Genomic DNA, 15,949 nt, shown 5'->3' on the forward strand with positions numbered 1-15,949 from the left:
TTAACCTCAGGCAAATTCTGCAGAGCATTAAGCTAGACGGTTTATTATAAGCTTCATTTACTACCATGACCCCCCCTTCTCCACCATCCTGCACATATGGTTACACAAACACATACATTAGGCTTAAATTACTGTAAGCAATCTGGATTGTCACCATATGCAGTGACAGGAACACCACACATGCTGGATTTGCATGACTGTCGTTGCAATGTGACTTCACCTTACTGCTTGGCTTTAACAGGGAGAACGCCACAAACAATATACAAACTCTTTCAGGAGGCAGCTGTGTTTAAGCATGTGTTAGCAAAGGAACTTCATAGACAAAACATTTTTTATTCACTTCTAATGAAAGCTACTTGTCGCCGCTCCTTTGTCACATGGGGTCATACCTTTGGGCAATACCTTTGAGCTAACTTTAGCTATTTCATTTTTTTTTTTATTGTTGTGATTTTGATATGTTTGTCTGGAACAGGTCTCTCTTGTAAATCAGACACTGAGTCTCAATGGGACTATTTGTTTAAGCGGAATAAAGAAAATCCAGCCGTGAGCTTGTAATGCTATTTTTTCCTTGGATTCTACTGAAGTAGCCTTGAATCAGTCACAGTTCTTCTGGGTCTTTGTGTAGCTACTCAGTTCATCGACTGACTGAAACAAGCCTCCTTCACCTCCTTCTCCTTTAAGCCAACTTTCTTCTGATTGGTGGCCCCTAACAAATAAAAAGTCTGAATAGCAGACTGGGTGGGTCATATTAAAGATATACCTTATGATTCAAATCATACAGATCTAAAAGTAGAAAAAATGCCCAAAATTCGGCATATAGAGCAGTCTGAAGCAAGAGCTTTTAGATCCAAGGGATTACTTGCATAGAGACTGATCTCATTGTTTAAATCATTGTGGACGGTTATCGCTCAGGTCATCTACCAATCAGAAGGTTAACTGTTAACTTAATCGCTTTGTGTTTGCAGCAGTTAGGAAACCCTGCACATACATAAAAGTGCTGTGTGACGGGATGAATGAGACTTGCAGTAGAAAGCACATTGAGTGCTCAATTGAGTAGAAAGGTATTATAAAAGTACCGCTGTAGTGACCATTTAACAGCACATGTAAGCCCCATATACTGGTCTAGTGATATTTTTAAATCAAATGTGATTTATATATGTTGATTATTGAGTAGACAGTGTTTAATACTCACATAGGGTCAAGGTAGGCAGATGGCTCATCCAGCAGCAGGATACGGGCTCTACTGAGGATGGAACGGGCAAGACAAACCAGCTGTTTGTGTCCATTGCACAGCACGCTGCCTCCATACTCCAGCTGAAAGTCTAGCTTGTCTGGGAACTGCTCAATCACAGACTTCAGACCCACCTGAGGGCACACAAGACAGAGTTTACTTTTACTGAAAGTCCGAAGTTCCATATTATCTTTACCTCATTTTTAGCATTTTAAAATATTAGTGTAAACTTCATGACATCAATGTTGAAATGGTGGTAAAACTGCATGGCAGTAATTTTACCAACATCACTGTCCTATGCAGACAGTACAATAATTCCATATTTATTCCTAGCATGAGGGGAAAGCTCAAAGAGGGCATGTAAGATTGTGTCTAACTCCAAAACATGAGCTTTATTATCTCTAATTGAATCAAAACAAGGCTGCTTTATCAATCATAACTAAATTACGAAACAAAGAAAACACCGCCTCCTCCTCACCTCCTCAGCCACCTTCCACAGTTCTGTGTCGCTGTAATTTCCATGTGGGTCCAGGTTCATCCGGAAAGTTCCAGTCAGGATAAAGACTTTCTGTTCAAGAAAGACCAGATACTTAAACAGTTAACTCTCAATAGACTGGATTAAAAAGATATCTTGTAACATCCAAGAATAATGACTTAAGTTTCAAAACATTAAGTCATTTTCCTTGTAAAACAGAGAGGGGGCCTAGCAAAAAACAGTTTGGGAACCACTGGCTTAGACCGTTTTTAGACCCAGATAAGCAGTAGATGCTGGGGTAACTGTCTGAAACTGCATCAAATATCAGAAGTTAATCACTCATAGATATACCTGTGGCACCACACCGAAGGCCTTCCTCCATGTTTGCAATGAGACAGAGTTCCAGGAAACACCATCGATAGAAATGTCTCCTTCTGTGGAGGTGAGACGCAGCAGAGCAGACAGCAGGGTGCTCTTCCCTGAACCTGTTCGACCCAGCAGACCAACCTGCACACAGTCATAACATTTTCATGGTAAATGCTCATATCCAGCTTTTTCTGTTATGTAATACAATTAATGAACCCGTTCAACATGCCCTCATGTTGAACGGGTTCATTGACCTTGTGTCTGAATGCTCATCCTTTTTATTGTAATATAGATGACAGCACTTTTTCATTTGCATGGCTACTGTGTCAGTTTACTTGTGCCCTGCAATAAGACATATAAGCATTTACCGTTTCTCTTTAGTTTAGCTGGCGTCGTACTAACATCAGTTTCTTCAGAAGCACCACTAAAAGCTGTTCGCACCTTACAAAAAGGGATCTATTGTTGTTACTTGAATTTTTGTTATCCTTCTCTCCATTACTCCATTTAATTGAAATTTTAATTTGAAATAGTTAATAATAATTTGAAACACTGAAATAGCTCCCTCCATCTATGAGCTACACAAAAGGGCTGATGTTTCTTTTGATGGAGCTGTTTTTAAATCTTTGGAGGGGAAGAGTTTGTGGTCTAGATGGTCTAAAAGTCCTCTCTTCTTTCTTCCTTGTGCAGCAACAATTAGCACATTTGTCGCGAAGCTATTGAGCGTCTAATGGCACGAAACCATAGTGCAGATATTTACTGTGCTCTGATTCATTATGACAAAGTCATACTGACTATAATTACTGCCAAAACCAATGGTGGAGAGCAGAGGTGCGAGTGGTCAGATATTGCATGTCTTCTCTTTTCTACAGAAAGCTAATTCAAAATCATAAGCCACTTTAATTTTAAGCATGTGTCATAATGCCATCATGCCGTGATGTCATGACCGACACTCACTCAGGGCCGTGCTTACTTAGTCATTAGTAGATTGTTATGTCTGTGTTATTGTTTGGCCAGGTTCAAGCCTTATTGTAGCTCTAGAGAGAAATAACATTTTGCTCATTTGAAAATGAATAAATGAGCACAAAAATTTGATTCCCTGCCCAGATTCTTCTAATTTGCAACTTGAAGCTATACGCACAGTTCTTGGCCACTTAGGGAGGAAAGGAAAAAGCTATAAACAGAACTGTGATATTATCACTTTTTGTCAGTTTGTTAGCAAACAGTTGCCTATCTGTATGCACAGAGCAACACTTCCACTTGGAATAGTGTTTCCAGTTCAGTCCACATACACTTTTCTGAAGTCTGTTTTAATCTCTGTCTTAGCTCATAATTTTGTCTCCTGGTTTGGTTCAGAAAAATACTGAAAAGAGTTTAACAGAACTCCAACAAACCCATTTAGCATAGCAATTAGATTCAGTGTTAATATAAAAAAATGTTTGCACAACATTAGCTGAAAACAACAACCAGAAATGTGTTCACGTGTAACCATCCCTGTGACACATTCCTGTGGCTGGCTAGTATATTGTTCACAACCTTTCTGTGACCTAACTATGGCACTTGAATTGCTTTATCGCTTGGGGGGAATTATTCTTTTGTTTGGTAAACCTAATTAGGCAGAGGTACCATGCTTTCTCCTGCCAGGTTCCACAGGCAGTCTCTACCAATCACTAAGGACTTACGCTTTGTCCCCCCTCCACAGAGAAGGAGATATTGTTGAGGATGGCACGCCCAGCCTCTGTGTATTTCACTGTGAGGCCCCGGACGTCCAGCTGGCCACAGTTAGGCCAGCAGTCACGTGCATGGGGGTTGTCGATGACGATATCAAGGCCTCTGCCACCTCCTTTAGGTTTCCCCAACCGAGGATCTTCTGATGGTAGGTCGATGAATTTGAATACCCGATTCACTGAACGCATCTAAGAAGAAGAGAGATACAGAATTTTTCTTTCAATTTGTTTCAGTTGTTTTTATATAGCACCAAATCACAACAACAGTTACCTCATACTGCTTTATATTGTAAGGTAAAGACCGTACAATAATAGAGAAAACAGAGAAAACCCCAACAATCATATGAACCTCTATGAGCAAGCCCTCTGGCGACAGTGGGAAGGAAAAACTCCCTTTTAACAGGAAGAAACCTCCAGCAGAACCAGGCTCAGGGAGGGGCCATCTGTTACAATGGGTTGGGGTTTAGGGGAAGAAGACAGGGCAAAGACTTGCTGTAGAAGAGAGCCAGAGATTAATAATAACTAATGATTTATGGTGTGTAGTGAAAATAGTGAGAAGAGAGAGTTGAAAAAAATGTGAGTGAACAAGAGCATCACGAGAAGCCTGGCTACAGTGCTGAAGAGAAGCCAAGGGTTGTTCTTATTTCCTTCAATCAGTGATGAATAGTAAGATGTTGTAGCTTTGTGGAGAGCTTTTTTATAAAGCAGCAAAAAAAAAAATTCAAGGCTAAATGAAGATCTTCTAAATAGTGAGATGCCATTTTCCCTCCAGGCTATGAGTTATCTGCTTGCTCATGTTTGGGAGTTTTACCAGAGTCAAGTACTGATTTGAGGCTTTTTTTGTCAGAGGAGCCACAATATCCACAAAAAAGTCATACCTGATGAAGATAGAAAACGATTAACAAGAACATCAGTTCATGCAGCTGCTCTGCACTGTGTTTGCACATGGCATTGAAGAAGATAATACTGGAGGAATGATAGCCTTAAAATTAACAGCATTTTCTGAAAGACATCTACTGTGACGAAATGTATTCCCCAGTGCCGTGTAAGTCATTATTGTAATTGTAATGTTATTATTATATGAAATGACCAGACAAAAGAGGGTTTTGGTGAATACTTAAGTGTTCAGTTTCTTTGCCGTGTCAAAACAAGATCCAGCGTGTGATTAAAGTCATGGGTGGGTTCTTTTATATTTTGAGAGACACCAGTTGAGTCTAAAATTAGATTAAATATTCTGTTGATGTTTTCAATATCTACATGTTAAAATCACCCACAATAATGATTTTATCTGAACTGAACACCAAATCAGAAAAAGAGTCAAAAAAATCAGATTGTCTCTGAAGAACTCTATTGACAATAGATAACCATTGTCTGGTTACCTATTGTCCACCAGGTGGATAATAGATAAGTAATAAAAATGGCTTTTGAGTCTTTTGGAAGATTGCTGCCCCGCCCCCCTCATGTAAAAAGTAAAAAAAAAAAAAGAGGGATGCTTCCTTACATCCCATTTCCTTATCTTAGCTGTAGAGAAGTTGACATTCTACAGATAAACTTTTTTCTTAAAATGCAATGAAAATGTGCTTATCAGAAGTTACTTTAATGGCTATTTTAGTATCACTGAAAATATAATTCAGAGGCAGTCACACACACAAACACAATTCATACTGGACTGAACAGATCTAACTTATCCCAAACACAAATCTCTACCACCATATTGAGAGCCTGTGTCCATACTGAACAGAATGTCCTACACTGTGATAAGCTCTGTAAGATTCACTAACAACAATGTGGGAGAAAAAAAACTGATGGATGGGCACAAAGTTAAGTCTTAAAAAAGAGCAAATGAAAGTAAAGTACAGGCAGTTCAGCCTGCTCTTTCTCTCTTTGATCTTAAACCCTGCAGTATCCTTCAATATTGGTAAGCCATGCTAAGTCAACAAAGTGCTGTTACAGAGAACAAAAATGGCCATTGCCATCTTTAATCTGCTGCTGACTGCCTTTTTGATGGTGTAAACAAACTGACATATAGTATAAGGAGCCACAACTATTAACCACCATACCCATCTGAGATGTGCTTTTCCCTATTTGAGTATGAAGCATCTTGGGTGAGGAAAAACCCCACTTCACTAAGAATGCAGTGTCACCATCTAGTGTCTCACTAACCTACAAGCTGTGAATTTATTGGCCAATTGCTTTTATCTCAACAACAAGATCTAAACCTCTTACAAACAGTAGCTACAGGTCACCATTGACTGAAAGGCATCTTGTTGAAGAAAATGAGGCACAGTGTGTCTGAGCTGGAGAAGTTATATTTTGCAAAGGTGGGATTCAGTTCCCAAAGGGAAAAGTGCATAAAGCATGCTATTGTAACAGCAGTCATCGTTTTAGTACCAAAAGAATAGCAATAGTGCCCATGAGACATGTTATACTGTAAGACAAAGACCACGCAAAATGTAGATACTACAGAATTCTAACCTTCCAACAATGTATATTGAGCAAGAACTTGACAACAGTGAGGGAAATCTTCCTATTAACAGAAGTAAACCAGCTGGGATGAAGAGAAGTGGAAGAAGGAAAATACTAACATAGAGAAACATCCAAGTTTTTTTCCATAGGTGTGGTGAACCAGAAGTCAGTACCATCAATAGTGAAATAGACTAACAGTAAAACCTTTGTTTGCAGGTTTATTTAACAAAACCTTCTTAGGTGTGTGCATCTGCCTGAATTCAACAACTTATAACTGGCCATTGACTGTTTGGTATATATTGACAATAGCTTTGTTTGTGTGTGTGTGTGTGTGTGTGTGTGTGTGTGTGTGTGTGTGTGTGTGTGTGTGTGTGTGTGTGTGTGTGTGTGTGTGTGTGTGTGTGTGTGTGTGTGCATGACATACCATCCCATCTACAGCGATGCTGGTGATGACAGCCCACTGGAAGATCCCACAGATAAGCATAGCCAGGGCCACAATAATGCCAATCTCTCCTGGTTTGTCCCCTGTACAAAAACACGCATGGGCACACACACACACACACACACACACACACACACACACACACACACACACACACACACACACACACACACACACACACACACGCATCAGTAGTGTCCAATCAAAACTGCTCTCTCTGATGTCAGACCCACATTCAGGTATTAGAGCGCTGCTACTGGGTCCATTGGAAACTAATGAGCTGTGTAATGACCCATTAATGTGCTCTCAATATAAACTGATCCTATGACGCAACAACCCATGGGTTTGTGTGTGTATACCTGCATTCCAATTCACCAAGAAAACACTTGCCTCCTTTTTGTACAAGACATTTTATCCTTGGGCATTTGAGCAGTTCTGATGACTTTTCACAGGCAAACTGTTCCCTTCTTATCATCATCTAACTCTACACACTGCAAACTACAGATAATACTGGGGTTTTGTCCTTGTTAGGCTCAGCAGGCGTATCAAAGTGCTTACTAACCAACATGTGGGAATTTTCAAAATGTTCTTGCAACACAATTCAATTTCTAATCATCATTTAATCACAATAATTATTCTCATATTCTGTAATGTCTCCATTGCAAACTGACTTTATGATCTCTTGTCATTTGGTTGTTCAAATGCACCAGCTCCTTTGATTATAATCATCTAAAGAAATCAACTGGCCACAATCTAATCACAAAAATATTCTCTAAAGCTTTGACATTTGTCACTGATGAAGTCAAAGTGATTTGACACTGACTATCAGAAATGGAGAACAGGTTAATTGCCACTGTTTGTGGGCAGTCAGGTGCAAAAGATTCACTTTCATAGAGGAGATACCAAAAGAAAGACAGTCCTTTGACAACAGTGACGAGAACTGCAAAACTTCCCGGTAACTTCTGAAATGATGTTAACTGCAACTTGATTCTGGTGGTAGCCCTGCTGTGGAAAGCCGTGTGGATTTCCCAAAACACTGAAGAAGCTGCATCCATATTGTTGACTCAAGGTGAAACTACACCTCGTGTTTGATCTGAGTAGACCACAAAGGTTTAGACCAAATAAGTTCAACTTATTGTTATGGACTTATTATGAATGAAACTGAAATGTAATTTAGCATTCATTTAAATATTTTTTTCTGGCAGCTTTCAAACCAATTATTTCAAAAAAAATTAAATAACATAAATACAAATAAAAAAGCTGTCAGAAAAAATGGAAATGCTGCAACAAAAATATGAACCTTGACTGGACTTTAAGGTGTGAAAAAGCCAAAATATTTAAGATAAACTTTATGTATGTTGTACATCACCACAAACACAGCTTCACTAACAACACCCAAAGGCAACAAACAGCCAATCCCCTTTGAATGCAGTTCACTGACTTGCCACTTGAGGCTGGTTCCAAAAGCAGGTCAGTCCTGACAGATTCCCATGCTGAAACTCCCAAACTTTAGCCATAAAAATGCCTGCGTTTTCACACTAGTGCTGTTTTTCCCCTACTTAACAACTACTACTGGCAGGGATTTACTTTTATGTTTTTAAGTCTTACAATTTGGTGCACAGCTACCAGTTATCAGGCGCCTATTGTCATGGTCTACGGTGGGTGGCTGGAGTTTCCATTAGGCTCCTGAACTGACCTGGGATCCGCCCCTGGGCAGGGCCAACTCCAGCTCCTGCACACCTGGAGCCTATTGCAGGCTATCAAGCCAGAGGGATTTAAACCACACATCGATGTTCACTCACTGCCAGTTCGTCATCAACCCATGTTGGTAACAGGTCTTGTGTTTCAAGTTCTCGCTGTGATTCATCTTACTAACTAAGACTCTTTTGTGCTACAGTCGCTGTACCCACCCTGGCTCACTCCACCTCCGGACTCGGAATACCTAGTGATCATTTTGGAAATCCCTCTGTGCCTCACCTGCCTGCCCTCCTGCCATCACACTCCATCTGGAGCCCCGGATCTCAGGTCAGCCTTTCCACGCCACTCAGCCTCCCCTGGATCTTCATCATCCCCCTCTCAAACACTCCAGGTCCCTAACTGCAAAGTAAGAATTGCTGCTCTTATACTGGCCACTTCTGAGCTGCCTTCACTACCTGCCTAACTTCTATATCCTCTCCCCTCAGTGTGACTGTTCCCCACTCAGCTCCGTTCCACTTCTCAGGCCTCGTTCCCTCGCCCTAGCCACGTTCCCCTGGGCACGCCACACCAAGGCTCCACGTCTCGTCATTTTCTGTCTTTGCCACGTTTCCCTTTTTTTTGTTCCCCTTGCACTTAACCGTAATAAACTATTAAATCATCTACCGTCTCCGCTCTGGGTTTCTGCACCTGGGTCCTATTCAGTACCGGCCATCCGTCGCCGTGACACCTATGTCTTAGCTTTGCTCCTTCACAGTTTATAGATACAAATTGCTAACCAAGCTTGTTTGACTGTTATGTTGGCTCTGAACACTTTTGTCTAAATATTGACACTTCAAAATGTGGAGTCCATACACATTAGTTGAGGTCATGGTGGCTCTCTCTCTTTTATATAAAGTTTATTGTCCATGTGTAGTCACACTCACTGTTGCTTCCTGTTGCGATGAAGGCAGCAGCAGTAAAGAACACGGTGAAGAGCATGTCACAGCGGAAGAGAAACCACCGCAGAACAGACAGGTAGTGGAACCAGGCGGCCGTGTGAGTGTTCAAAGCCTTGTGGAAAAGTGTCTCAAAGTAGGTCTGGCGCTCAAATGCCCGAATTGTCCATAAACCCTTTAGTGAGAGGATGAGATGGGAGAAGATCGGGGTACGAGCTGCAAGAAAAGAAAAAAGAAAAGACTTTAAAACTCTTAATGTATAAGCACTTACTTTGTAAAACAATCCCTGCATTACATATCAGATATCAGACTGACAAATAAAAAAAACTGCTAACTAAATTTCTAAAAGGTCATTTAATTTCACTACTTGGTACCTTTTAGTTAGGTAACACTTCTGAACTAGAAAACTACAATACATATAAATTCATTAAACAAGAATCAACCTGGAAAAGTTATACTTTAGCAGCAACCCCTTCTTTGCACATCTTATGTCTTTATGGTCACAATAATTTCTTCAAGATTAAAATTCAATGGCCATGTCTGACTAGTATAAACAGAGCATAATTTCCACTGTAATTTGTCCCTGTGAATCCAGTGGGTAAAACACCAGGATGGGCTTGGAGGAAATCCCAGCTCAGCTCATTTCTCTGACCCCAGTGAGCTCTCAGCAGCTCCGGAAACATCTCAGCGTCATCACTGAAACACATATTCAGTGACAGAATCGAGGGCACAGCAGAGAGGCCCAAAAAACAGAGCGGCAACATCGTCAGCAGCTTCCTCATCCTCTGACTGTACAAACCTCCTTTCTTCTGCTCTGTCGGCCTTTAGCAACAGTGCAGTTCTTCAACTTATGACCACTAAACTAAAATGAATTTATATGTATCGTGTTGTATTGTAAGTCTCTATATTAGATACTAATTGTAAATATTTTAAACCCATTACATTTCTATTACATAGAAGTTTTGAAAGTGACCTTTACTTAAGTGCACTTAATGAGGTTGTTGATGACACAATATCTACTGTTCATGTGTGCATTAAACTGAAGCTAAAGATGGACAGCCGCCACTAGCAACACAGTACATGATGAAAATGTACTGTACTGTAATATGAAGACAACAAACAGATTTCTCTGTTACATTTATTACAAGCATCTGACTTTGAGAAAAAGTGTAGTAAATAAAGACAGACTCCTGTAGATTTGACCTCTGTAAGCCCCACGAGACTGTAATGATTATAAATGATTAAAATTACACTGCTTTGAAAATCTTCACTAATATAAACACTTTCATTATTCAGCAGGTAGGCTTGGTTTTTAAAGCCAAAAGCCAACAATCTTTTCTGATGTCTTGAGGAGCTCAAAGGAAAACAACCAAATATGAACGTTATCCAAGTCTCAATACTGGAAGAAAACTGTTCCTCTCTTTCTGAGACACCCTGTCCTCTGACTCAACTCTTCCTCTCTCATGTTTTCATGTTTCAGTGACTTTTGGCCCCTAAGCCATCTGCCAGCTTTGCCCACTGATTGTGGTTCCTTCTCAGAGGAAGCATCCCTTTTCCTCTGTTCTCAGTATTGGTTTTCCTATTATGTTCTCACTTTTACTGATATATGTCACTACTCACTTTCATTTCTCTACTCTTTTCTGAGCCCATTTTCCCTCCCCTCAAAAAGAAAATAAAAACTCATCTTCAGGATTAAAGTCTGCAAGAGCCAGAGCTAAAGAACAGCACCCAGACATATGCCTAATAATACATCACATACAAAGCAGTAAGAACTATTTAAATAATACCATTCTGCTTTATGAAGAAGCAACGTTTTTTTCTCATTTTTTCTAGCCTCTTTTCTTACATAGGTTATTTAGACAATTTATCTCGAAAGATATTTAAACATATTATTAAACTACAGCAAATTTCTTTTTCCCCCCCTTTCTACATTTTACATTTACTGCTGGAGTCACTAAAACCTAAAACCACTGTCATCTCTAACGGCCAACAACTCTCCAATGCTCACCTTCAGCCTCCAGGACTTTGAGTTGCTGTCCAGTTCGTAGAAAGTACTTCCTGAGGAAAACATAGATAAAAGCCAATGGGAGAGCAGCAATGAAGATGTATGGCTCTATGATGGACACAGTGAAGATGGCACCGGCGACGATCAATGACACCTGGTGTTGGGAAAATATGTTAATAACAGATATGAGCAGACTTATTATTATTTGGTATTTCTGGCTTTAAAAAAAAGATGTTTTCAGTTTCCCTGTTCTTATTTTCACTGCATGTTTTCATTTTGTTTTTAATCATTTCTTTCTTTTTTATTATAATATGATTGTAAAACTTTTACAGAGGAATAAAAAACATTGTCCAATTTCTCCAGGGCAAGATTCAAAAATTTAAAGGATAAATTGAGGAAATTGAATTTTGAAATTGAATTGTCATTTATTTATTTATTCTGCTTACAATTGCACCCCATTAATCAATTTACAATGAAGAAAGAGGGAATATTTGTCGCAGTAGTTTTCAGTCACTTTTTGCAGTTCCAAAAACTCTGCATCATCATCCACAGTATTGGATAAATACCTGTATGAGGTCAAAAAGCACCAATGGCAGCATGTCATCTATGATGGCCATGTCCTTGGTGAACCTGTTCACGATCCTGGCTGAAAGAGGACAGCGAAAGTATGAAGGTGTTGTAGTAAAGGAAGATATTAATAATCAGCATTGATAATCAGATTTTGTTCTACAGGGATTCTCTACCATCATTCATTTATTTAGTGACATCATCTAGGCCATTAACCAGTAAAAATCTGTTTTACTCAAAAAGTAAAAAAGCAAAGCACCTGTTTTTATCGTGTTGAGCACAGACATGGGGGCTCTCAGCACAGAGCTAAGCATCTGTTCATGCAGTCTTTTGGACACAGTCAGTAATGTATGCACTAAAGGGAGACCCCTGAAGAATCCCAGGGCCAGAATACTGTCCGCATGGGCTACAAAGATGTAGATGATGTAATAAGCACTGGTGGGTGTCATAATAACACCGAGATGGCCAGGCGGCGACGATGCATTGGGGTGCTGCTCATCAATATAGTTGGGCGATGAAGGATTGGCGGCGTCCCTCCAGACCTCACTGTTGGATGTGAGGAATGTATAATAAATGTTACATGGAGCAATTCTTCATTATAGAATAGATCACAAAATTACCTTTTAGTGATTTCTGCATAATTGTGACCTCTAAATGTAAATTACTGATGTTAATAAACAGATATTTTTATTGCTCACTTTTGGTTACTCTCATTTACACGATTAAATAAAGCAGCAGTTAAATCAGCTCATGATAGAGAAAATTACACTTATAGTACTTTTTTTCAACTCGATTTACATGAACAGAGCGAATTCGTCGTCCCTCACTGTAACCTAAAGATGGACGGCTTTGTCTTTGTCTAGTAATTAACATGTAAGAAATAAACAATTAAATAAACAAATAAACACAAAAAATAAGTACATTTAAACCTACTGTCACATTTAAAATCAGCCGCCAGTGAAAAATAAGAAAAGTGAAAAGAAATATAAGACCTAAACACAAGTTCACTTAGAGCCATTTGACATGGATTTGATCAGAGGGTGAACTTCTGATCCATGTGGATGTCTATGTGCTAGTTTTTTATTTCTTCAAGCCAACACACTACAGCGCAACAGCCATGCATGTGTCCCCTACTCGTTAGCATGTGAATGTGCACAGCGAAAGAAATCGTCCAAGGACCACCCTTATAAGCCTCGGACATCTCTGATAAATTGATTCGAAGTTCCTATTTGATGATGCTGGAAGGAATAAATGACACAATCTGCTTGTTTTGTCACCATACGTTGGGTGGCTGTAGCACAGGTGGTAGAGCAGGTCATCTTCTGACTGGTGGTTCAAACCCTGCCTGTCTGCATGCCAAATATCCTTGGGCAAGACTACTAGCCCCAGGTTCTCTCTGATGCAGCCATCAAAGTATGAATATGTGTGAATGTTAGTTAGTAACTTAAAAAACAGCATAGAAAAGAGTCCTTGTGTGAATGTGGGATGTTAAGTGCCTCAGGAGAGTAGAAAAGCACTATATAAGAATCAGTCTGTTTACTGTATACATGGGCCCCATTTGTGTAAATGTACTTTTAACCATAGTACTCAAGTTTATGATTTACAACAAATTATTTTGTCCACCTGGCTATAGATTGGGAGCCAGTGGAAAACCAGTGATTTACAGTAAGGTCTGTAAATACTATTTAAATAGTATTTAGAGTTAACATGATCAGAAAGCTCAGAGCACACTAGCTGACTATCCAAAGACAAAGAGAAGAATCATAATCATTTTCTGTTTAAGGCAACATGAAACATGGGACTTACTCAGTAATAAGAAAAATACCGAGGACAGAGCCAGCAACCTATTTGTGAAAAGAAAACAAAATGCCGTTAATTAAATTCACACAATAACACAAAAACCCCAAATCTTTGATTTTTACCTCAATGACAGAGACAATGAAGATGAAAATGAGGACGTAGACTAAGTTCCTGTTGGTGTTTACGTAGCGTAGGTAAGTGTTCCATGAGGTAGTTTCAAAGACATTTTTGTCACGTTCATCTGCAAAACATTGCTGTCAAGAAACAGGATAGATGGGTTTTAACCATGTGGCTCACTTAACAATAATTTCTTGATTTTGGTACATAGCACAGTTTGTGAAAATATTTTTACATAATCATTTTCAGAGACATAAGAGGATAATATGTTAAAAAGCCTTACCTCCATGTCTTCTTCATCCACATCTTCACTAATGTCATAAACACTGTCCTTGGACAGGCGGCGGGAGTAAATGTCCAGGTCTGATGCAAGGCTGTACTGCGGTGTGATGGAGAGCTTTTTCCTGAAAGATGACTGCATCTGCTCTCTGCGCTCTTGGCCGCGAGCACTGGTGATGAACTCCAAGACAGACTGGCGCCGCTGCCCGCTAAGGTGCTGAAACTCATCATGGTACAGGTTACTCCTCGGAAGTGCCTCCTCTATTTGTTCATCTTCAGGCACTACAGAGAATCTTCTCTCTGGGAGTTCATCAGACCTGTCTTCCACTGTTGTGTTTCCGGTTTGTTGAGAATTCCCAATGAAGGAGAACTTGCGGGCAGCTGCCAGAGGATTAAGGATGAGTGACTGCTTGCGTTTTTCAGGGTAGCCATCACCTAGAGGATGGCTTTGAGCTGGTGCATGTCGGAAGGACTGACGAATTTGCTCTGGGCCACGGAAACCAGCGGTTTCATCAACTGAAACCCTGCGAAGAGTTTCTGTGAGAATGGATCCACGCCGCTCAGCATTGACGTTGTCATAAGCCTCAAGACCAAGAAGCAGGGAGCTGAAGTCTGGACGCTTGGCCTGCAGCTCTGAGAAGGTGCCATAGAAGTAACAATCTCCATTGTGCAGCAGAAGGATTTTGTCTGCACGCTTGAGATGCTCCAACTTGCTGGTTACTACGACACGAGTCTTGGAGGCCATAAGTTTACAGATGCAGCTGTGTGTGGATAAAAATGCGCACTTTAAAAAAAAAGTCTGACAAAGAAGGGCTTATTTCTTTCTAACAAATGCAGAATAGAAATTATAATTACCAGAAACTATAAATATCGAGCTAGTGATATGGATATTTATATGAATGTGTATTTATATATACACACATTATAAGAGTGTATATATAAATACATTTCACAACTCTAAAAGTTTACAAGCAATTTTGTCTGCTTTTCCAAAATGGAAGCTAACCAAAGACCATCCAAGCATAAAAGCGTTACTCTATAAAAAGAAAAAAGAAAGAAACACATTTCCTGAGAAGGTTACATTGTTATAAAGCAGTTATGACTCCCAACAGAAAAGAGCATTTTCAGAGACACCAAGTGTTAACCTTGACTTTGAGGTCAATTTTTAGCCTAATCACCCCGACCTCCTCTACATGAAAGACTCTCTGTTATCACACGCACTTTTCAAAGATCTCTTTTTCTGTAGCGATGTCCAGGTGGGTGAAAGGCGCATCCAGGAGGTAGAGGTCTGCATCTTTATACACAGCCCTGAGAGAGAAACACACATATTAGGTCAAAGATAACAAGGAAGGTAAAGAAAATGTTCCAATTTGCTTTAAAAAAACAAAAAAGCAAACAAACAAAATTAGAGAAAGTATAAGATGCAGAAAGGCAAAGAAGAGAAGCTGGAATATATCAGTCACAGTGAATAGCTATGTTGATAGCAGAAGTTAAAAAAGTCAAGGAGTGGCTGCAAATTAACGTTAGCACACTAAACCAATAAATAATGCAGGGGAACATGAGAGTTTCTGGCTGATCCACAGAGATTTAAAAAAGCCATAAAGCTCGGGCTGTAAAAGCCACAGAAACCATAAAAAGCAGACAGCAACACACACATGAGTGATCTGTGATCCTGAGCAGCTTCTGATTAAGTACACTGATATTTATTCTTTTTGCTGGACACATATACTGTAGCTAGAGGGTTATTTTAATGTCCTTAATGTTTTATGATATTTCTTTTATGTAACCTGTTGCTATGGAAGTGCTACAGCGATGATGTAGAATTTACAGAAGAAACACACAAG

General features: G+C 39.7%; 1 protein-coding gene across 1 annotated transcript in view; it reads right to left on the minus strand.

The window, feature by feature from the left end:
• cftr (CF transmembrane conductance regulator) overlaps positions 1-15,949 on the minus strand; it is a 48,031-nt gene that overhangs the window by 3,803 nt on the left and 28,279 nt on the right. The window contains exons 13-25 of the mRNA XM_080875773.1: positions 15,327-15,413; positions 14,110-14,866; positions 13,832-13,963; positions 13,716-13,753; positions 12,169-12,455; positions 11,909-11,988; positions 11,346-11,496; positions 9,326-9,553; positions 6,687-6,787; positions 3,752-3,985; positions 2,058-2,213; positions 1,710-1,799; positions 1,193-1,365 (exon numbers count right to left, since the gene is read on the minus strand). Coding sequence (XP_080731899.1) covers positions 1,193-1,365; positions 1,710-1,799; positions 2,058-2,213; positions 3,752-3,985; positions 6,687-6,787; positions 9,326-9,553; positions 11,346-11,496; positions 11,909-11,988; positions 12,169-12,455; positions 13,716-13,753; positions 13,832-13,963; positions 14,110-14,866; positions 15,327-15,413 — 2,514 coding nt within the window. The remainder of the gene's footprint in view (positions 1-1,192; positions 1,366-1,709; positions 1,800-2,057; positions 2,214-3,751; positions 3,986-6,686; positions 6,788-9,325; positions 9,554-11,345; positions 11,497-11,908; positions 11,989-12,168; positions 12,456-13,715; positions 13,754-13,831; positions 13,964-14,109; positions 14,867-15,326; positions 15,414-15,949) is intronic.

The sequence above is a fragment of the Rhamphochromis sp. 'chilingali' genome (assembly GCF_963969265.1).
Source record: "Rhamphochromis sp. 'chilingali' genome assembly, chromosome: 2".
NCBI classification, from domain to species: domain Eukaryota; kingdom Metazoa; phylum Chordata; class Actinopteri; order Cichliformes; family Cichlidae; genus Rhamphochromis; species Rhamphochromis sp. 'chilingali'.